We start from the raw sequence: 22,119 nt of genomic DNA on the forward strand, positions 1-22,119 counted from the left end.
ACATTGTTATTGTAAAAGCGAACACAGAGGAACTCTTTTTCTGGCATACTAACACATCGGCGTGCTACGGTATTAGCCGTGAGCCATAGCTACGGCGAGAGATAAGCTTGCATCAGCATCCAAATCGCGTTTCAGATTGTAATGCACAACACAAAGCAATAGGACACCAATCTGTACTGACTGAAAAACATGAACAATCATATTACAGTATTTGTAAAGAATTAGCACACATTTCATGTTTTGTTTGTACACAGCTAGCTGGACAGTGCATGTAGTTGTAAAAACAAGCAAGACGTGCTACGTGTATCATGATCAATATTAAAGTGACTCAATCCATGGACAGTTGTTCGTCTGGTCCAGCTGGCCGAGGAAGTTTTTTCAAGTTTACAGCATCAAAGTCATGCCAACCTCACTCTCTGGGCTTCCGTCTGCTCAAACGTCTCACCCTTCCTTCTTGCTCGCTTCTAGAACCAGCAGTTCATCCTCAGTATGTTCAGCTTCAAAAAGATAAGGTTGTGAATCCGCATTTGTCCAAAAATAGTCGTCGTCATTGTCTATTATCAAGTCCGCCATGATTAGAGCATACAAGCGTTTGTTTCAGGAAGTAGGAACACATTTGTTGCCAGAAGTCAGACCTGCGCTGCCATGGAAACGGAAACATTTTTGCCATAGAAGGAAGTGGTGGTTTGGTAGGACTGGTGGTTTGGTATCATCTGTCCACAGCGTGCTGTACTCGGTGCCCATTTATTCATGATCGTGTGAAAATCAACTTTTTATAGTTTACGGTATTTGTACTTTTATCACCGATGGTAAACTCGTTGATTCTTTTTAATACGAGTTTTGACTGCTTACAAAGCGTACAACAGAGCGTGCTAATGGTCTGATAAGCTAGCTCATGTCAGATTCCAAACATATTTGGACTACCTCTTGATGTGGCCCAAATCTGATGCAAAAAGATCCGATTTTAAGCACTTGGGAGCATGCAGCCTCACGTGCACAGCAGGAGCGTATTCCTGCTGCATCTCGCCATTTGCCTTTGGACCCTCGGCAGCGTCCTCGGCATGTTTGTGTCGTCCGGGGTCATGCACAGCAGCCTGCCTGGAGTGGGCGTCACACACAAACTGCACTGGACGCCGGGAGCGACAGCAGACATGGCCGCCAGCGGTTGCGCCGACCTGAGGGAGAAGCCGAGGTCGGTGCCGCCGCACAGGGACGAGCACGAGACGGGTAACGGGAGCGGGCGGAAACGCCGGCACCGCGAGTACGACGACGGCGAGTGCGAGAGCGGCGAAGACGGCGCCGACCTCCGGGAGCTGGAAGCCCCGCAGGTGAAGAGCGGCGTCCTGCGGAGGAGAATCTTCACGCCGGAGGAGTGCAACCTCATCGAGGAGAGGATCGACCAGGTGGTGCCCAGGGCGGAGGCCGGACAATGCCGGGAGCGCGCCGTGGACCGGGCGCCCCTGCGCAGCGGGTGCTTCTTCGGGGGGGACTGCACGTACGGCGCCCAGCTGGAGAAGCGCGGGCCGCAAGGTAAAAAAGGAACACTCCAAACACAAGCACAGACGAAGCAGAAACAGACTTTGCTTTTTCAAACTGTTAATCATGCTAAAGTGATTTGGGATCCTGCAGTGAAACCCAATTGTATTTTGGGAGGTCACTTAAACATCCGAAGCCCAGTTCCCAAGTGTGATGAAATCAGATTATTACTGTCGGAGTCTAATCTTGATTTTCTATGCATTAGTGAAACGTGGCTGCATGATAGCATTTTAACCAGCATAATCAGTGTTCCGGGATATAAATGTTTTAGAAGGGACCGAACTGTGGGAAGGGGAGGGGGTGTACTGATATATGTCAAGGACTCACTTAATGCAAAGGAAATTCCCCTGACTGCTGATATATCTACTGAATGTTTATGTATTAATGTCACACTATCACAAAATATGCAATTCAATGTATTGGTGGTATACAGCCCTCCATCTGCATGCGTTGGAACGCTATGCGAAGACTTAGATGTACTGTTTAAGAATTTTAAGAATAACAGTGAAGTACTTGTCTTCGGAGACTTTAACTTAAACTGGCTAGACAAACACTGCAGAAAAAAACTAAAAGACCTCACATCTAAACATGACTTTAGTCAGAAGATAGAAACCCCCACACGTATCACTAAAAACACTCAGACACTAATTGATTTAATCTTCACAAACAAGCCTGACAGAATCGTAAAAACGTACAATCTAGTCACCGGCTTGTCAGACCATAATCTGACATTAGCTGCAAGAAAACTCACAAAGACACGTCTGACAAGGTTTAAAAATCAAGATCAGAAAACTTTTAAACTTGAGATCCCTCGCCAATCAACAACTGCTTTTGAAAACGAATTAAAGGGTATTAATTGGGACGAGCTCCAACAACATGACTAAGTACACGCCTGTTGTAATCAGCTAATGTCTACTATCGGACGCATTATTGATAAATTTATTAGAAAGCGAAAAAAATCCCACAGAAAATTTCAATTACCATGGATTAATGATGATATCCGGAAATGAATGAAAAAGAGAGATTATGCCTTAAAAACTTTTGTCAAAACTCGTAGTGACACTGATTTGAAAATATTTAAAGGCTTGCGTAATCAAGTAGTTAAACAGCTCAGAATGTCCCAATCAAACTACTACATCCACATGCTATTAGAGGCCAAAGGAAATGGCAAAATGATCTGGAAACTACTACACAGCCTATTAAACCCAGAGGGTAACACCACCCAAACCCAATTTAAACTTAAAGTAGGAGACAAAATCATTACTGATTGTACACAAGTCTCAAATGAGTTCAATAAATTCTTTATAGAATCTGTCAAAAACCTTTCCTCGGGTTTCTCTTGTAGGACTAATGATGATCAAACAACAGACATACCTGATGAACAAGACAGCTCATTTCAGCTCAAGGAGGTTAGTCAGACAACTGTCCTAAATGTCATACATGACCTAAACACCACATACTCAAAGGATATTTATAACCTAGACACAGCTTTTCTTAAAAAATATAGCGGCATCCTTATACAGCCTCTTACCCATCTTATTAATATTTCCATTAAAACTGGGCAATTCCCAGATGGATGGAAAACTGCACAGGTAATACCACTTTTAAAATCTGGTGATGCTGGAATGACATCTAACTATAGACCTATCAGCCTTCTTCCAGTTTTATCTAAAGTCCTGGAGAAGATTGTTTCGGAACAACTAATGCACCACCTTGAGACAAATCACTATTTGACTCCCCTACAATTCGGATTCAGACGTAACCATTCTACAGAATCTGCCACTTGTTTTTTAACTGAAAGGATCAAACATTCTCTTGACAAAGGACAGGTGGTCGGTGCAGTATTTCTAAACTTAAAAAAAGCATTTGATACAGTCAATCATGACATTTTAATTTCAAAACTAACTAAATTCAATTTATCCAAACAGTCATTGTCCTGGTTTGAGTCATATCTAAAGGGCCGTGAACAATGTGTCACCATTAATAATGTGAGATCTTCCTTCCGCAAAATAGAAACAGGGATACCTCAGGGTAGTGTCTTGGGACCTATACTATTCAGTCTATACATCAATGACCTACCAGATGTATGCACAGATATAGATTTACAGATGTATGCGGATGACACAGTGGTATATACATCAGGTAAGACTTGTACTCTAGTTGCTGAGAAGTTAAATGCTCAATTAGACAAAATAGCATCTAGGCTGGAGTCATCCTGTTTAACCCTAAACACTAAAAAGACTAACTCTGTCTGCTTCTCCATAAAAAAGCTACCTCAAACAAACCTGAATATAAAAATTAATGGGGAGGTCATTGAACAAGTACCTGAAGTAAAATATTTGGGCATAATCATAGACTATCAGCTGAATTTTAAAAGTCACATTAAGAAGATGTGTAAAACCCTGAAGGCAAACCTAGGCTGTTTTAAGATTATAAGACACTGCTTAACTCTTAGCTGTGCTTTTACTTTTATGAATGCAATGATTGTGTCACACATATCTTATGGCTTAACCACATGGTCCCAGGCACACCAGTCATCAATCAAGACCATTGAGTGTCTTTATAACCGCACCTTGAAAGTTCTAGACAAGAAGAGTATACGATATCATCATTGCCAAATTTTAACCAAATACAATATTTTAAGTTTTACCAATTTTATTTTGTTACACACAGTCAAACTGGTTTTTAAATGCTTGCATAACTCTGCTCCCCAATTGCTCTGCAAGGCAATTACAAGACTGCAAAGTGGTACCAGATCTACCACCCGAGCAGTGTCAAAAGGCAACTGTTGTGTTCCATTCCGTAGAACATCTTTTGCCCAGACTGCCTTTTCAATAAAAGGACCACAACTATGGAACTCTTTACCGGACACTTTGAAAAGTATACCTGCACTTGTCACTTTCAAAAAACAAACAAAATTATGGCTAGTTGAGCAACAATCGTGTTCCCATGTTTAGTTTTTACTCATTTTTACTAATTGGTTTTTATCTAGTCTGCACTTTGTCTGTGTTATTATTATTATTATTGGCTTTTATCTAGTTTGCACTTTGTCTGTGTTATTACTATTATCATTATTATCAACTCACTCTATTTTTTATTTTCCTATTTTAATGATGTTGGATCTGTGTTGTTGTTGTTGTTGTTGGGGACAAGTGTTGTAAATTAGCTTTGGCTACAAACACTGTGATGCATGCATCGGATAACTGTTTCAGATGTCTATGTTTTTGTATCTGTCCCTATTTCAAATAAACCTCTATAATAATATAAAAGTCTCGCTATTTATTAAAAAGGCCAATATACGGTAAATTAGGCTGACCATATTCTGAAATCCCAAAAAGAGGACACATATATATGCGTGCCAAGGCGGGCAGCACGCCAAGGCCGGGACTATGTGAAAATTTGCCAATGATACTCGAACTTGCTTCATAAGTAATATATTTATTTAAATAAAGCATTTGTTCTCCTATGTTGACAGTAGTGTTGGCGCTAGGAATTTTCAAAATGGGGTCCCAGGGACCCCATCAAATCATACAAATGGGGTCCCACAGTAAATTTTTGGGGTACCACTTTTTTGTAAGCGTTTTGAAAACAAATGACAAATGTATGCATTATCCTGTTATATCTCACATTCGATGTTGTGTTTTGGAAAAAGGTTGTCATAAACGACCTCTCGCCCTGCACAGCTGTTTTGTGCTTTGTAGTGTCGATATGGGCTTGTAGATCTTTATTTGCCACAGATATACACGTTCCTGCTTTGCACACAGTGCATTCTGCTTCCCATGTGTCACGGCCAGGACCAAAACACAAATACTTTTTCCGCAAATCATCCGTGAAGTTCCATTTACTTTTCGGCATTTCTTGTTTTCAAGTCTGTCTCCACTCACTAGCTCTCTCGCTCTGTGTCTCTGCCCCTCCCTCACCAATGTTTCTGTGTGCGCACCTTCACAGCTTGTTTTGTTTAACCCCTTCTTAACTTAACCCTAGAGTCTAGGGTCGGCAACCTTTATCACTCAAAGAGCCATTTTGACGAGTTTCACAAATGAAAGAAAACAATGGGAGCCTCAAAACTCTTTTGAAATTTAAAATGAAATAACACTGTATACAAAGCTTTTTTTTGCTTTGTGCTATGTTTAAACTAGGGGTCTCAGACACGCGCCCCAGCCCGCACTTTAATATGACAGTTTAAAGTTAGTGCGGCCCACGAGATTTACTTGAATAGCGTTCAACAGCGTCATGGTTGCCAATCCTCCCACTTTAGTGTTGTGTCGTTCGCGAACGATTCGTTCGAAAGAACAAATCTTTTGAGTGAACGTACTGAATCGAATCACTTCATGAACTGATTCGTTCCTTTCTCAGTTCAGTTGAGCTCCGCCGCGACCATGCCGGTATGAGTGTAACTGGCGCATTCTGTGACTCACTGAACCCTCGACGTCGGCGAACGACGCAGCCAATGAGAGGGCGGGGGGTGGGACTGAGTGAACGATCGTTCACCGCGGATTAACGACATGAATCACTTAGTGAACGACAACGCTCTCGCTCTCTGCTCTGCTTGCCCCAATGCCGCGAGTGATTCTCCTCCCGTCGCGGGGATATGTTTCATGCCATTGGCATCCGTTCTCCATTCATTCTCCAAGCTAACGGCTAATGTTGACTCAAGCCACATGAAAACAAACACACGTCCCCATTATCTCAACACATAAAGTTATGAGAGTAGAGGAGACAGAAAGAAAGTCAGTGCAGGCTGAGCAGCAGCGGCGCGAGGGGGAGGGGCGGGGGGTAAAGTGTAGGGCAGGCTGTTTTGAGAAGATTTCAAATAAAAATAATAACTAATGTATGTACACAGACATAGGCTATTATTTACACAGTTATTGTAACAAAAATACATTTCTCCTTGGGGATCAATTCTGATTCATATTATTATTATTATTATTATTATTATTATTATTATCCATTCTACTGCAACTGTTGTTGTTGTTGTTGTTTAGTAGCTATCATCATCATTATAATAATGCTGATTTGCAATTAAACTGTACTGCTGCTGCAGAAGTGATTCGGTTCACGTACTGAACTGTGCTGACTGTGGCGCTGTGTCAGTCACTGATTCCAGTGATTCAGTACAGTCAAAAGAACTGCAGAAGTGATTCGGTTCACGTACTGAACTGCAGCCACAGTGTGGCGCTGTGTCAGTCACTGATTCTAGTGATTCAGTACAGTCAAAAGAACTGCAGAAGTGATTCGGTTCACGTACTGAACTGCGGCCACAGTGTGGCGCTGTGTCAGTCACTGATTCTAGTGATTCAGTACAGTCAAAAGAACTGCCGATCCCATGAAAACAAGCCACATGAAAACAAACACACGTCCCCATTATCTCAAACCCATAAAGTTATGAGAGTAGACTAGTAGAGGAGTATGGCGTCACATTAGTACCAAAAATCCAAGCGCGTAAAAACTGTTATCGCGCGCTGATTCTCCACTTCGTGCGCGCGCGACACCCTTTTGCGCGCGCGTGGTGCCTTTGTGCGCGCGCGCGGCACCTTCTTGCGTGCGCGCGGTGCCTTTCTGCGCGCGCGCTGTCTCGTTTTGCGCGTGCGCGGTGCCTTTCTGCGTGCGCGCTGTCTCGGTCTGTGCGCTGTCATGTTTCATTTTGGTACTTTGGGGGCGGGCATGCTTAGACCGCCCCTTCTTTCTGATTGGCTTTGAGCAATCAGAAGTATAGCAGGGCGGGTCATCGTCAATATGTATCAAGATTTACGGAGGAAGAAGTGGATAAAAAAATGTTGGCTGAAAAAGAGGTAAGTTATTGAACTGGTTTGGAGTGATTGTAAGGGTACTATTACTAAAAATAATAATAATACATTTTTATTTATAAAGCACTTTTCATACATTTAAAATGCAGCTCAAAGTGCTTTACATAGTTCAAAACAAAATGAGAAATAACACCCACACCCCATGAAGACAGTCAAACATGTACATAAAAATAAACAAACAACAACAACAATAATAATAACAACACAATGACAATAGCCAATCACAGGAACCCTCTGGACGTGGAGATCCAGAGGGCTCTTTGAGGAAACACTAGATGATCAAATAAATGGATTAAAAATAATTAAAATACACATCAGGTAAAAGTCCAAATATAATATGAAATAAGATAAGATATAATCAAACATAAAAATAAACTACAATATGAAAAACTATAAAATAAAATAAAATACAATAAAAACTGAAATATAAATATAATAAGACCATATAAAAATAGGCTAAGATATGATAAAACATAAAAATAAGCTAAGACATGATAAAACATAAAAATAACTAATACTAATAGAATAATCCTGCACATTGGGCCTAATATTTGTGTAGTAAAGTGGTTTTTGAATTCGAGCAATGTAATCTGAAAGATGTTTAAAATATCAACAATTATTGTTAATATTTTTGAAACAATATACTTCTCATAACATGAGTATCTTTGTGCATGAGAGAGTGTAAAGAAAAGCATTGCTATAGTTTCACTTCATCTGCCTTTTTTTACAACCTACTTGAAGTTGTATTTTTGTTTTTCTTTTTTTTTTTTCTTTTTTTTTTTCAAAGCCAATCAGAAAGAAGGGGCGGTCTAAGCATGCCCGCCCCCAAAGTACCAAAATGAAACATGACAGCGCACAGACCGAGACAGCGCGCGCGCAGAAAGGCACCGCGCGCACGCAAGAAGGCGGGTAGAGAACCTGTTTGCTTGCAGACAGCTATGTAATTTCCTCTTGGTTCCCACCATCATCAAGGAACCCCATGGATCACCTTCCGGTAATTTGTTTAAAAGTTTTGCTCTATTGAGTGAAGTTTGAGCATTAAATATTCAGCTATTGTTGTCTTTTTACAGGATAATGCAGCCAGTCTACAGTGGATTATTCTCCCAGTGTTCGTACCTGGACATTGGACACTGTGTAAATACCTTTATATGTTCTTCCTTTTTTCTCTTTACACAACAAGTTGCTCATTGCTGATTTGAATGTTTTTCTATAATTAAATGCCTGTCAGCTCTTTTGGGATTCCAGGAACATTACACAACTCACTGCAACTGGTTATATTTGAATTTGAATATTTAACAGATACTGAGGCCACAGGCTAGGGAGATTTTCTTCCTAGATTCCCTCTGGGGCAGCGGTTGGAGAGATGAGAGTAGAACCAGTCTATTCAGGTTTTTAGGGCACCTCACATAATCCTGGACAGTGGTAGTTCTGTTTTAAACCACTTGTCCTTTGTTTGTTTTAATTAATGGTTCTGTTTTTATTTGATCTAAAATATTCCATTTCATATTCCAACTATTTTGATTCCTTAAACAGATGGAAACAGAACTATTTATCTTTTTTGAGACGGGCAGTTCTGTTTAAGCCCGTTATGAAAACTTTTTTATTTGAAGTTCCAACCTCTTCCTTATTCAGTTCAAGCTTTGTTCCAAGCGTTTATGCATGCTTTTCAATCAAAAGTTGATTGAAGTTGAGTGACTTTTATTTCGCTTATTATTTGTACAGACACATTGCTCACAGCCTCTCTTCTGGCCCCTGGAGAGAGCTTGGTGTGAATGATGTCCAGGTGAGACATTACATAATAGCATTTGCTAACTTTTTACTATTTTCTTGCCATACTTTTATTAAAATACATTGTTCACACCTCAGGGCCTAACCAAGCAAGGGTGCTCCAACAACTGTGGCGTGTTTGTTTTGATGGTAAGACCAAATCAGCATGTTATAGCATTGCTGTTGTCTGTAAAAATGTTTGCTTGCTACATTAAAACCACATTAATTTGTATTGAAAAAAATGTATCCTTGGGAATACGCCTGACATTATATTAAGCAGTACCTCTTGACTTACAGTACACTCTGTACATTGTAATGGGGGCCAATTGTGATTTCAGAGAGGTATGTGTAAATCGTGACACATTATGCTTAGTGTACAAGGTGTTATTTTTTTTACAACATATTAACATCTTCCTGCATTTCCTTCTTCAAAGGAAAACATGCTGCAAATTAGGAGATGGTGGTGTCTCGCTCTCCTGCAGAACTTCCCCATGCCGTAAGTGCCCTGAATATCCCAAATCACAAAAAAAACAGTTTTACTCACGGTCAACAGACCAACATGAATGTTTTCATAGTGAATGTATGTTGTCATTAAATCACTAAGGTCTGAAGAAGACTGATTGCAGGACAGAAAACGGCGACGAGTGCAAGGAGGGCTACAGGTGAGAGGTCATGTGATTAGTTAGTCTTGTAGTCAACTATTGCTAGACTAAAGCGTAATTCCTCCACTTATTTCAATTACCTTAGTTTTACATCTTGCATTGTTATTGTGCCTATAAGAACCGCAATCTGTTTCCTTTCTAGACAGGGGAAAATTAACAGAACTGGAAACAGGGAACAGGGTTGCTTGTTATGGTCCAGAAAAATACCTTGATACTTGCCATTGTTAAACATTTATGGAAGCTTAAGGAATGTATTTGGCTAGGCTAAAACATTTTTTTTTTTCTTTACAGATCAAACATTTTTAGCCTGGGGTGAAAAATAAAATCAATGATGCAAAGTATTCTGTCTTTGGTTTATTTGACTTAGCTAATATAATTGAGTGTACAAATCTTCTGTCTTTGGTTTATTTGACTTAACTAATATAATTGAGTGTACAAAATAATATGTGTCTATACTCTTATGGAAATGCTATGGTTTATATATATTTTTTTTTTAAATTGTTTTTTCATTGTAAAAAAAAAATACATACCTACACAAAGTAGGAATGTCTAAGTCTATCAAATATATGAACCTTTTTCCATACTATGGTTTGTATATATATATATTTTTTTTATTGTTTATTCATGGTAAAAAAAAATACATTTGACAAGTTAAAAGTAGCTTTATTGACGTTTGAGAATGTGCTGCCGGATCTCCGCCACCAGATGGAGCCCCCGTGGTAAAAAAAAATACATTTGACAAGTTAAAAGTAGGAATGTGTAAGTCTATCAAATACATGAACCTTTTTCCATACTATGGTTTATATATATTTTTTTTTTAAATTGTTTTTTCATGGTAAAAAAAAATACATTTGACAAGTCGTAGCTTTATTGACGTTTGACAATGTGTGCTGCCGGATCTCCACCACCAGATAGAGCCCGCGGCGGTTGGGTTAAACGTTTAGACCAGCCCACATTTAGGAAAAATAAGCCCCTCCTCGATCTGCGGGCTGCAGCCAGGGGCACTTGAAATTTGGGCGTGATGGCACTGCTTTAAGCGCCCTCTGCAGCCTGCTTAAAGGCCTAATGAAATGAAATTTTTTTATTTAAACGGGGATAGCAGATCTATTCTATGTGTCATACTTGATCATTTTGCGATATTGCCATATTTTTGCTGAAAGAATTTAGAATAGAAAAACGACGATAAAGATCGCAACTTTTGGTATCTGACAAAAAAAAGCCTTGCCCCTACCGAAAGTAGCGTGACGTAGACAATTGAACATATCCGCAAAGCTCCCTATTGTTTGCAATGATGGCCGCCAGATCTGAGAGCGATTCTGACCGAGATAGCGACGATTTCTCCATTAATTTGAGCGAGGATGAAAGATTTGTGGATGAGGAAAGTGCAAGTGAAGGACTAGTGGGGAGTGGAAGCGATTCAGATAGGGAAGAAGCTGTGAGAGGGATAGAGCCATACCGCTTTGAACCCGACGCTGATGAAGACGGTCAGGAGGACGCTGCTGCTATTGATGCTGGAGGAGCACACGACATAGATCGCCTTGAGAATACAGAATGGTAATATGTTATTTATTTATAGACTAGTTTTAGTTTGTGGCCTAGTCTTGCACTGTTACTGTTAGTGTTACAACTTACACCCCAGGCCTATCTATACACTAAGTATCTATCATTGACACAATGTCAAACCTAATTAATTACCCATTATTTCTATGGGCCACAGCTCCATATACCGGCAATACTAAAAATATGCATGCAGATTAATAAGATCCACAACAAGACAATGATAATATTAATTATTCCACATGTTTGCAGATTGCAGGTGTCAATAATATGAATTGATTTACAAATATTATGAACATTTCTATTTCCAGGTGTACATGTCAAAACTGTGTGAACATGGAGACAGTGGCTGAGTGTGTCTGCTGTAGTGAAATAGAGGCAGTGACCAGAACGATGGAGGAGGAGGGGGTGAAGACGTGCATCATAGACCACCATGGCTTTCCATCTGTGTGTCTGGATGAATGGGTGCTGCAGACAGCGTATAACGCCTACAAACAGCAATATGGCGTGCTGCAGCAACAGCAAAATGAGTGAGGCACTAATAAGTTTAAATAATTCTTTATTCTATCAACCTTTGGAAGATAAGTCAGAATGAGCACTTTCTTATCTTATTCTTATTCTGTGAAATGTACTGTGCTACAATGCACATGACATTATATATCATAGAAGTATTACATAGATGGACCGTAGATGTCAACAATATTTACAATTTACTGCAACAGTAAATGACAAATGAATAGAATGCATGACAATGTCTTTTGAATCTCAGAGAACAGTGAGTCACTGTGTATCCATGTCCGGATAATAACAGCTGCCATCATTTGCTACTTGCAGGCGGAGACGACACACAGCCTATCGACAGTTTGTCCGCTTCTGCTGGGGATACCTGGGAAAGGACATAAGGGTGGTACTACCAGCTTGTGTAGTACATAAGATTAGGACAACATTCCCATCGATGGACTACACGGGGTTCCAAGACGTGCAGTGACTGCAACAGAATCTACATGGCCACTGTACTTAATCAATAAAATCAATCAATCAATCAATCAGTCAATCAATCAATGTTTATTTATATAGCACTAAATCACAAATGTCTCAAAGGGCCGCACAAGCCACAACGACATCCTCGGTACAGAGCCCACACACGGGCAAGGAAAACTCATCCCAGTAGGACGTCGATGTGAATGACTATGAGAAACCTTGGAGAGGACCGCATATGTGGGTAACCCCCCCCCCCCCCCCCCCCCCCCTCTAGGGGAGACCGAAAGCAATGGATGTCGAGTGGGTCTAACATATTAGTGAGGGTCCAGTCCATAGTGGGGCCAGCAGGAGGCCACCCCGAGCGGAGACGGGTCAGCAGCGCAGATGTCCCCAACCGATGCACAGGCGAGCGGTATACCCCGGGTCCCAACTCTGGACAGCCAGCACTTCATCCATGGTCACCGGAATAACCCCTCCACGTGGGGAGGGGGGGGCAGAGGAGAAAAGAAAAGAAACGACAGATCAACTGGTCTAAAAAGGGGGTCTATTTAAAGGCTAGAGTATACAAATGAGTTTTAAGATGGGACTTAAATGCTTCTACTGAGGTAGCATCTCTAACTGTTACCGGGAGGGCATTTCACACTTACCGAAGCGACTCCTGTGCTTGGCGATGGCTTCCTCCTTGTCTGGCTTCTCCAGTTCATCGCAGAGGAAGGGAGGCACATCCACAGTGACGCTGAGTGGTGTTCTCTCGTCAGGGGTCTGTCTGCAGCCAGCAACAACCTCCCTGATCAAGTCATCTACGTAGCCTGCAAAATACAATTGTACATGTTCCTGCTCACAACATAATATACTCATGGAGAGTGAAACTTGACAGTATTATTATCATGATACAAAGTGTCAAGTGTTTACATGTTTTGTGTCCTCTACACTTACGGTATGTTGGCTCTGTCGCGATTTTCTTGACCACATGGCCCCCTGCTTTATACTTCGGGTAGCGTACTGCATAGCGCTCAGCACCCGCTTGTGTAGTGGCTATAGGGCGGCTCGAATTTTCGTTCCAGTGCAGCCCAGCAAGCAGGTTCCTAGGTGTGGTAACAGAATAATGTAATAATTAGTACTAAAGTATGGCACACACTAGTGACACTTAGATTAGTGTGGAAACATACCTGCACAGCATTCCGATGTATGAGAAGACATACATTTTCGGTGCGAACTGTATAAGATAAAAGACACTTTATTCAGTCATGCGTCCATACAATGTGTGTGTAAATTTATAAGTTGTTTGTAAATTTGAATACAAATGTTTGTGTATTAAACTGTTAATAGTCAGCTATTAAAGCTTGATCTCCTGCAGTAATGAAGCTGTTTTGTTTTCAATGTTAACACCACGCCAGAATTGTTTGCAATCTTTCTCACCAAGATGCCTAGCCACTATGTTGGACCTCCAACATTCTCTTGCTTACACTGACTGTATCAATGCTTCATTTAGTATGCTCTAGTATTTTGCTCCCTGGCCACCAAAGTCCTAGTGGCAGGTGGTAACCACCGACGCCACCTACAGGCGATCAGCCTAATTCTCACCTGTATGATAAGGCTATGGAACGCCTCCACCTTGGAAGTCTGGTGTTCACCCGACAGCATGGCGATATCTTTTAGCAGGGACTTGTTGACCACCTCCTCCAGTTTCACTGCTGAGCGTGAACCTAAACATAAATTTAAAATAGAACAACGTTTCTACAAAAATGTTCCAGTCAACTTAAACTGGTTATTTACTTACAAGTTTATCTGAATTTTTTGACTTTCAAAAGATGTGCAGGAAAATACTGGTAGTCCCTCACTGCTTTCGGGCAACTTATTTGCCTACTCACTTTGTTTGAGCCATTTCTTTTGCCGTTGCAGTTGTCCATGAGTACAAATTGGGAAGAGGTCGCCATGGTCCTTGTGGATGTTCTGAATGTGTCGCTCCACAGACTTCCACTTGGCAACCAGAAGTTCCCCCTCTCCAGGCGGTGTAGACACTGCTGCCCAGTAGAGGTGGTTGATTATACTTTGCACCCAGGGCTTCAGGTCCTCACAGTCCTTATGCTTGACGATGGCCTTCAGTTTCTTTCCGATGGCTACAAACAGAAAAAAACAGAAATTTGTGGATTAAATACAATATCGCATTCATCTGATCACTGATATGTACACACTACTTCACAACTTGTCATGCATACAAATAATCCAACTAACATTTTGCAACATGCCAGATGTCATAGCAGTGCCGTGTATTGGGCATGTTTTCACGAATCCATTTAGCGATCTGTCTGTGTCGGTCTGTCACCAGCACCCCGACATCCAGGTCCCAGCTGATCAGCACTTCCACCATCCTCTTCAGTCCTTCCATCTCCATATGGTAGCTGCCAAGACATTCGTTGCTCTGAAATATATATAACAGAAAAGGAATGAGCAAAGAAAAAAATGAAAAAGGGGCTTAGTATACATTGAAATGGTTAATGTTATTAGACAAATTTACTAGGATAATTCTGGAAAATCCCTTATCTGCTTATTGTGTTACTAGTGTTTTAGTGAGATTATATGGTCGTACATGTACAACCTGAAGGTCGAGAACCACATTGGCCACAAGCTCCATTGTGGTGTAGGTACCGAACTTGGCGCTGTCTGCTCGCCCATCACCACCAAGGACGAGGGGTCGGCCTTCCACCTGCAGCATGGTGAGGTGCGTCCGTTGCTGTTCCTCCCACACCTTTTTTATGGCTGGCTGCAGGATGAGCTCCTGGTGGTTGAAAAATGTCCTCTTCACATACGTGACCACTCCGATGCTGTTCAGCACTTGCAACACCTTGCCAGAAGATGCCCCAGCGAAGAGGATGCCAGCAGACAGCAGGATGTTGCCCGCGGCATAAGGGCCAATGTTTGGCTGGCTGCTCCAACTACTCCTCTGGTCACATGATGCACATTGAAGAGTCATGGTCAGCTGTGTACCGTTCGAATCCCAAGAAGGGCTTATGTCCTGGCTGCCACAGACTGGACAGTGACACCACTTGACGAGACTCTGGAGGCACGACTCAAAGATGATGTACTTCGGTTCCTTGTGGCAGCCCTCTTCACGCATCTGGTGAGTACATGGGCGATCTGGCGACCCGTCAGATTGACACGGATCCGATGTCGTTGACTCACTCGGCACATAGCTGTCATCGGAAGAACCACTAACAAAAGGCGCAGTGGGACTTGATGCTGGTCCTTCATCAAACAATGCAGGAGGTGGTCGTAGCTTGGCTTGCATTCCAGACGCACCTGGAGCTGCTATGTTAGTCTGCATCTCGGGGCTGTCAGATGGAGCTGCTACACTTGACAATGGGACTTCACTAACCCTGGCCGGCCGAGCTCTAACCCTCTCGAGGATGTCTGGGGTCACCTGGTGTCCTAGCAATAAAATCAAGCACAAGTTGTTTTATATAATCTGTTAAAATTAAACTAGAATCACATAATAATTATTGTCTTTGAATCACCTAATTTATCTGTCTACTCTACTCTGCACAGGCAGCGTGCAATGTGTACTGTGATGTGCAGAATCATGTTCGTCACCGAAATAGACATACCCTTTGATCTATGATGTATTTTCCCTGTTTGGGTGCTCTTGCTACTGGTCATTGCTGTTGGTGCTGTCCCAATCGGTACCCAGTCCGTCTGGCATCCTTGTTCTCTTGTATTTCCCTGGAAATGGAGAAACAGCTACATGTAATATGGATACCTCATTTACATTAATTATGAATACTTTTGGATTGGGCTTGAACTGTAATCCATTTGAACATTGATTAGGAAAACAAATCGAACCTGATCTTGATCGCCCTCCTCATCAGGCAAATCTAGTGCCATTGCCATTGGTTCATCCACCGCATCCGCCACTGATGCCGTAGTCGTACTGTCCATGATCTGATCTATTGTCTGTAAATGTACAAATGTACAATACTTTATATTATTGTCTATTGTAATCTATTGACAGTATTGACACTATTGACAGTAATGTCAGTAAATGTACGATACTTTATACTGCAGAAGAACTTGACTAGAACTTGAAGCAATAATTATATGTAGACTATTTTATTGTTAATTTATTTCATTGTTCATGGAGTAGTCCAGTGGTTCTCAAATGGGGGTACGCGTACCCTTGGGGATACTTGAAGGTATGCCAAGGGGTACGAGAGATTTTTTTTAAATATTATAAAAATAGCAACAATTCAAAAATCCTTTATAAATATATTTATTGAATAATACTTCAACAAAATAAATGTTTAGAATTAAGTTAATGAATCCAGATGGATCTCTATTACAATCCCCAAAGAGGGCACTTTAAGTTGATGATTACTTCTATGTGTAGAAAACTTTATTTATAATTGAATCACTTGTTTATTTTTCAACAAGTTTTTAGTTATTTTTATATCTTTTTTTCCAAATAGTTCAAGAAAGACCACTACAAATGAGCAATATCTTGCACTGTTATACAATTTAATAAATCAGAAACTGATGACATAGTGCTGTATTTTTTTTCTTTTTTTCAACCAAAAATGCTTTGCTCTGATTAGGGGGTACTTGAATTAAAAAAATGTTCACAGGGGAAAATCACTGAAAAAAGGTTGAGAACCACTGGAGTAGTCTATGACTGTGTGTGTTAGTTTTGGTTGATTGATTGAGACTTTTATTAGTAGGTTGCACAGTGAAGTACATATTCCGTACAATTGACCACTAAATGGTAACACCCCAATAAGTTTTTCAACTTGTTTAAGTCGGGGTCCACTTAAATTGATTCATGATACAGATATATACTATCATATATATACTATCATCATAATACAGTCATCACACAAGATAATCACATTGAATTATTTACATTATTTACAATCCGGGGTGTGGAGGTGGGGGGGGTTTCAACAATTGAGAACAAAGAAATGGATATTGGAACAGTGTAGTCTGACTATGAAAACTGGAAATCAAGATTCTTACCCTCTTCCTTTCCCTTTTGGCAAATGCAGACCTCATGTGCACAGTCTGTCCGCTTGTGGAGGGGGTCGGGTGCTCCGGACTTGTCCGTGGTCTATCGAAAATACTTGGCTTCGCACCTTTCTTCAGCACGAGTCGACGAGTGCTGATTCCCATTTCTGCCATTCGCAAGGGACCCTCTTCGAAACATGATCTTTCGAAATGTTCGCTGCATAATACACTGTACTTCGTATGTGTCGTCCAATCCAACCGTGTTCGCTTGACTTCTTTGTTCCATAGTAAAGCTTGGCCGCCATCTTTTGGGAAAAGAAACAATGAAACACCGGTTGTGTTTTGGTTTGTGTTGCTACATCCAGCAGCAACACACCGCTTCCCTACAACTCTCTTTTTTGCAGTCTCCATTGTTAATTGAACAAATTTCCAAAAGATTCACCAACACAGATGTCCTGAATACTGTGGAAATTAGCGATTAAAACAGAGCTGTTTAAATTGGGAGGGACCTATTCCAAGATGACGCGTTCAACTGCCTTCGTCACGCGCATACGTCATCATACCGCGACGTTTCAGCCGGATATTTCCCGGGAAATTTTAAATGTCACTTTATAAGTTAACCCGGCCGTATTGGCATGTGTTGCAATGTTAAGATTTCATCATTGATATATAAACTATCAGACTGCGTGGTCGGTAGTAGTGGGTTTCAGTAGGCCTTTAAACAGCGTATCTGCTCGGCCACATGTTGAATGCATCTTCTGCGTGCACACGAATACGACAGCAAAGCTTACTTGGTCAGCAGCCAACACTGACGGTGCACGTATAAAACAACTTTAACACTGTTGAGTTACAAATATGCGCCACACTGTGAACCCACACCAAAATGAATGACAAATACATTTCTGGAGAACCTCAGCACCGTAACACAACATAAACACAACACAACAAATACCCAGAATCCCATGCAGCCCTAACTCTCCCAGTCTACATTATACGCCCCCGCTAGCACCAAACCCCCCCACACATCACCCCCCCCCCCCTCCCTCCGTGCGTCGGTTGAGGTTAGAGCGTTAGGTATGGCGTCACGGGATTCTGGGTATTTGTTGTGTTGTGTTTATGTTGTGTTACGGTGCGGAGGTTCTCCAGAAATGTATTTGTCATTCTTTTTTGGTGTGGGTTCACAGTGTGGCGCATATTTGTAACGTAACAGTGTTAAAGTTGTTTTATTTGGACACCGTCAGTGAAAGCTGTGTGGCTGTTGACCAAGTATGCCTTGCTGTCTCCCACGTGTGCAACTTAAAGCTTCATACAACATGAGGCCGGGCTGGCACGCTGTTTGTGAAAGTAATAGAGGATAATATATGCAGTGCCATCACGGCACGCCCTTAATTAAGTTGTTAGGGGTTGCCGATCCCTACACAAGATGTACATTGAAAATACACGCAACCCTAACTCAAAATGCCGGACATTTGAGGCATTCAAGAAACCCCGCCCGGACACCCCCGCAAAAGAGGACATGTCCGGGGAAAAGAGGACGTATGGTCAGCCTACGGTAAATATTCTACATATTACATATTGTAATGAACGTGTCTGTTACTACATTATATATATGTATATATATATACCGTATTTTTCGGACTATAAGTCGCAGTTTTTTTCATAGTTTGGCCGGGGGTGCAACAGATTGTTTGGTAAACGTATAGCATGTTCTATATGTTATAGTTATTTGAATGACTCTTACCATAATATGTTACGTTAACATACCAGGCACATTTTCAGTTGGTTATTTATGCGTCATATAACGTACACTTATTCAGCCTGTTGTTCACTATTCTTTATTTATTTTAAATTGCCTTTCAAATGTCTATTCTTGGTGTTGGGTTTTATCAAATAAATTTCCCCTAAAAATGCGACTTGGACTCAAGTGCGACTTATATATATGTTTTTTTGCTTCTTTATTATGCATTTTCGGCCGGTGCGATTTATACTTCGGAGCGATTTATAGTCCGAAAAATACGGTATATATACAGTATACTTGCAGCGTGTGTATAAAATGTTGATGGAGGGTTTTGAAGTTAATTTAGAAGGCTACAACGGTGACTCCCATTTGTCGCATCGTCCAAGCGTTTTTTTTAAATCATCTTTAACCCCCACCCCCGAAAAATGACATGTGTTCTTGTTTCTGATTGTGAACAAATTTCCCCCAAAAAAGTGCAGTTCCTTTTTAAAGGGGTCATATCATGATTTTTTTTTTATATTTTTAAAACACTTCACTTTGTTCAACATAACATGTAATAATGGTTATTTGGTCAAAATTATTGCATGGATTTTGCTGTAAAGACCTTTCTTTGCTTCTAAAAATGTTTTCGTTTTGAGAGGCGCAGTCGTTAGATGCAAATGAAGCCCTCTTTACCACAATGACTACACTTCCGTCCCCGGCCCGCAGCTATGTTTGGTAGTTAGGGCCCGAACAGCGAGGCAAGCCCCGTAGGGGCGATGTAGAGCACAGCAAGGGCCCTATTGAAATTGCTGGATTTTTCTTCTATTCGTTTGGACACCTTTTCAAGGCCCTTAACATAGACGAAAAGTTCCGCATATTTCGCAGACGCTTCAGGTATTTCAAAAATTGTTATATTTTTGGGGTCCTGAAAAATGAAATTTCAAAAATGGCCACCTTTAAAATTAGAAAACATTAGCACCTCCTACCAGTTTCACGTATCGACAGGAAAATTGCAGGAGACGTCTATCATGATTGGACGCACATAAAAGTCTCAGGAACCCATTCCTGAAAACAAACAGGAAATCGACCATCTTGGTTTATGTTTTACATTTTTTGGCGAAAAAAAGGGGGCCTACTTTAACGAACTCCTCCTAGGGATTTGTACCAAATGAGTCGCAGTTAAAATTACAGATAGTACACATAGAAGTGATGATATGTTGCAAACAAATTTTGCCTATGCCATAAGATGTGGGCGTGGCATGACGTCAAACATTGCTCTGATGGTTCGCCACAAAACACAAAAGGTTAACTCTGCTCCACAAAATCAGATCATGATCTTATTTGGTAGAAATGATGATGACACCCTGAAGTGCCCGATGGGTCAGTACCTGTTTCTACCAACCTGTAGAGGGTGGAATCCTGTGGCGAAAACTGCCCCACGCCATCACCAATCTAACGGTCATTTCTGCACTTCAGGTGATCAGAGACGGATACTAAACTTGTTAAATTTAGCTAACATTCAAAGATTAGTATCAATACGAATGGCCCATCGAATCCTAAATAACACTGCACCAGCACCACTTAAGCACTTTGTCCAGTTTACATCTGCTGTGACAACTAGAAACACACGAGCCTCCACCAGGGGGCAGTGTAGCGTACCCAGATGTGAACAAGAGCATGTATTGTCTTTGTGTGATGATGTAAATGAGGTGCTGTTGTATTGTATATTAAGTTTGTGTCCATGAAAGGGCATTTTATGACTTTTTTCTTAATACTTGTGTATGATTTTATTGTCATAATTTTATTGGATGATTTCTGTATCCCTTTAATTTAGGTAGCCAGGGACTGCAGATGGAAATTAGCTATTTAGCTATAATCTAGTACAGACCATATCTGTCTTTGAGCTTAATGTTTCTGTGCATTGTCCATTCAAATAAAGACTAAACTAAACTAAACTGACTTTAGACAGCTTGGTTCACTCTCCCAGCGCTGGTATTACTATTAACAATTTAAATTTCAGGTCATGATATGTAAATAGAGTATTGTTGCCGGGTTTCTGATTGGTTATTTAGAAGGCTTTTTGGGCGGAATAGAGAGCCCCCATTGACTCAATTGTTAGTAAACTTTTTATCTATTTATTTACGACTTAAAATGCATGAAAAAAACAGACATGTGTTCTTGTCTTACAAAGGGATTGTCAATGATAGACAGCACATCTCCAACTAATAGTTGCACATTTCCAGTGTGACAGAGGGCAGAAGTGTTCCCATCGTGACGTCATCTGACCCTTGTGGAGAATGTATATATTTTTAAGAGTTCTTTCTTTTTTCATAGTCATGTTTAAAGCAGCTAATATTTTCCCATGTGTACACTTTGTTCTTGTATCTTATGTCCGCAAGTAAACTGTGTGCCTTACCTTGAAGGTGTTGGAATGTGTGTTGGGAGTATGACATGCTTCCTTCTTACCTCATCTGTATTAGAACAAAGAGGCGGTGTTCCTTTCTGGGCAGGGTGGGGGCTGTTTTCGTATTCAATGAGTTGTCTCTTCCCGTTGGATTTTCAGACCGCTTCTAGATGCTGGTATTACCGCATTGTAAGGCTGGTCTCCTAAAGCTTTAGTAAAACTTGATGATATTCCTATTCTGTCTTGATGGTCCTTCTTACTCAACATATATGTCATCTGAAAGAACTTGGGATTGACCAGTGACTTTTATTCCCTTGGAGGAAGACTGGTCAGACGCAACACCCTGAATCTACGGAAATTTCAGAAGACATTCGGAGCAGAATATTTAAAATGGCTATCTGAAATTGTGGCATTTTGTGATGTTTAGACGGTATTTTCACATACTTTGCGGATTGGAAATACGAATGTATATGGTTAAATGGATACAGTGAAACAAAATTAAGCATATAAAGTCAACTTGTTTTTGTCATGTCTGTGTGATCATGTTTTGTTTTAGTCATGTTCGGTTTTGTTTTTGGACTTTTTGTGCACTTTTGTTTGTCACAATAGCAACCATTAGTTTCACCTGGTTCACATCGTCATGTCACGCACCTGTTTCATGTTGTGAGTCACGCACCTGTTTTCACTAAT

General features: G+C 40.9%; 2 protein-coding genes across 2 annotated transcripts in view; one reads left to right on the plus strand and one right to left on the minus strand.

Annotated features, from left to right (window-relative positions):
• The first annotated feature begins 11,016 nt into the window (after positions 1-11,016).
• LOC133662066 (uncharacterized) lies at positions 11,017-12,528 on the plus strand. The gene is made up of 3 exons (XM_062065729.1): positions 11,017-11,326; positions 11,641-11,859; positions 12,164-12,528. The coding sequence occupies exons 1-3, from the start codon at positions 11,061-11,063 to the stop codon at positions 12,315-12,317; spliced, it is 639 nt and encodes a 212-aa protein (XP_061921713.1). The 5' UTR covers positions 11,017-11,060; the 3' UTR covers positions 12,318-12,528.
• Positions 12,529-12,596: 68 nt separating this feature from the next.
• The window catches only part of LOC133662056 (uncharacterized), a 268,044-nt gene continuing 258,521 nt past the window's right edge, over positions 12,597-22,119 (minus strand). The window contains exons 2-12 of the mRNA XM_062065715.1: positions 17,318-17,610; positions 16,151-16,261; positions 15,916-16,030; positions 14,901-15,739; positions 14,546-14,732; positions 14,182-14,430; positions 13,895-14,016; positions 13,480-13,526; positions 13,247-13,395; positions 12,958-13,119; positions 12,597-12,783 (exon numbers count right to left, since the gene is read on the minus strand). Of these exons, the coding sequence (XP_061921699.1) occupies positions 12,683-12,783; positions 12,958-13,119; positions 13,247-13,395; positions 13,480-13,526; positions 13,895-14,016; positions 14,182-14,430; positions 14,546-14,732; positions 14,901-15,739; positions 15,916-16,030; positions 16,151-16,261; positions 17,318-17,479 (2,244 nt within the window). The 5' untranslated portion in view covers positions 17,480-17,610 and the 3' untranslated portion in view covers positions 12,597-12,682. The remainder of the gene's footprint in view (positions 12,784-12,957; positions 13,120-13,246; positions 13,396-13,479; positions 13,527-13,894; positions 14,017-14,181; positions 14,431-14,545; positions 14,733-14,900; positions 15,740-15,915; positions 16,031-16,150; positions 16,262-17,317; positions 17,611-22,119) is intronic.

Source organism: Entelurus aequoreus, linkage group LG12 (genome assembly GCF_033978785.1).
Source record: "Entelurus aequoreus isolate RoL-2023_Sb linkage group LG12, RoL_Eaeq_v1.1, whole genome shotgun sequence".
In the NCBI taxonomy this organism is placed as follows: Eukaryota; Metazoa; Chordata; class Actinopteri; order Syngnathiformes; family Syngnathidae; genus Entelurus; species Entelurus aequoreus.

Bases quoted from the DNA above. Each gene is read 5' to 3' on its own strand.
- LOC133662066 (XM_062065729.1), top strand. From the start codon at position 11,061: ATGATGGCCGCCAGATCTGAGAGCGATTCTGACCGAGATAGCGACGAT. The intron at 11,327-11,640 runs GTAATATGTTAT...TTCTATTTCCAG, and splicing joins CGCCTTGAGAATACAGAATG to GTGTACATGTCAAAACTGTG. The intron at 11,860-12,163 runs GTGAGGCACTAA...TGCTACTTGCAG, and splicing joins CTGCAGCAACAGCAAAATGA to GCGGAGACGACACACAGCCT.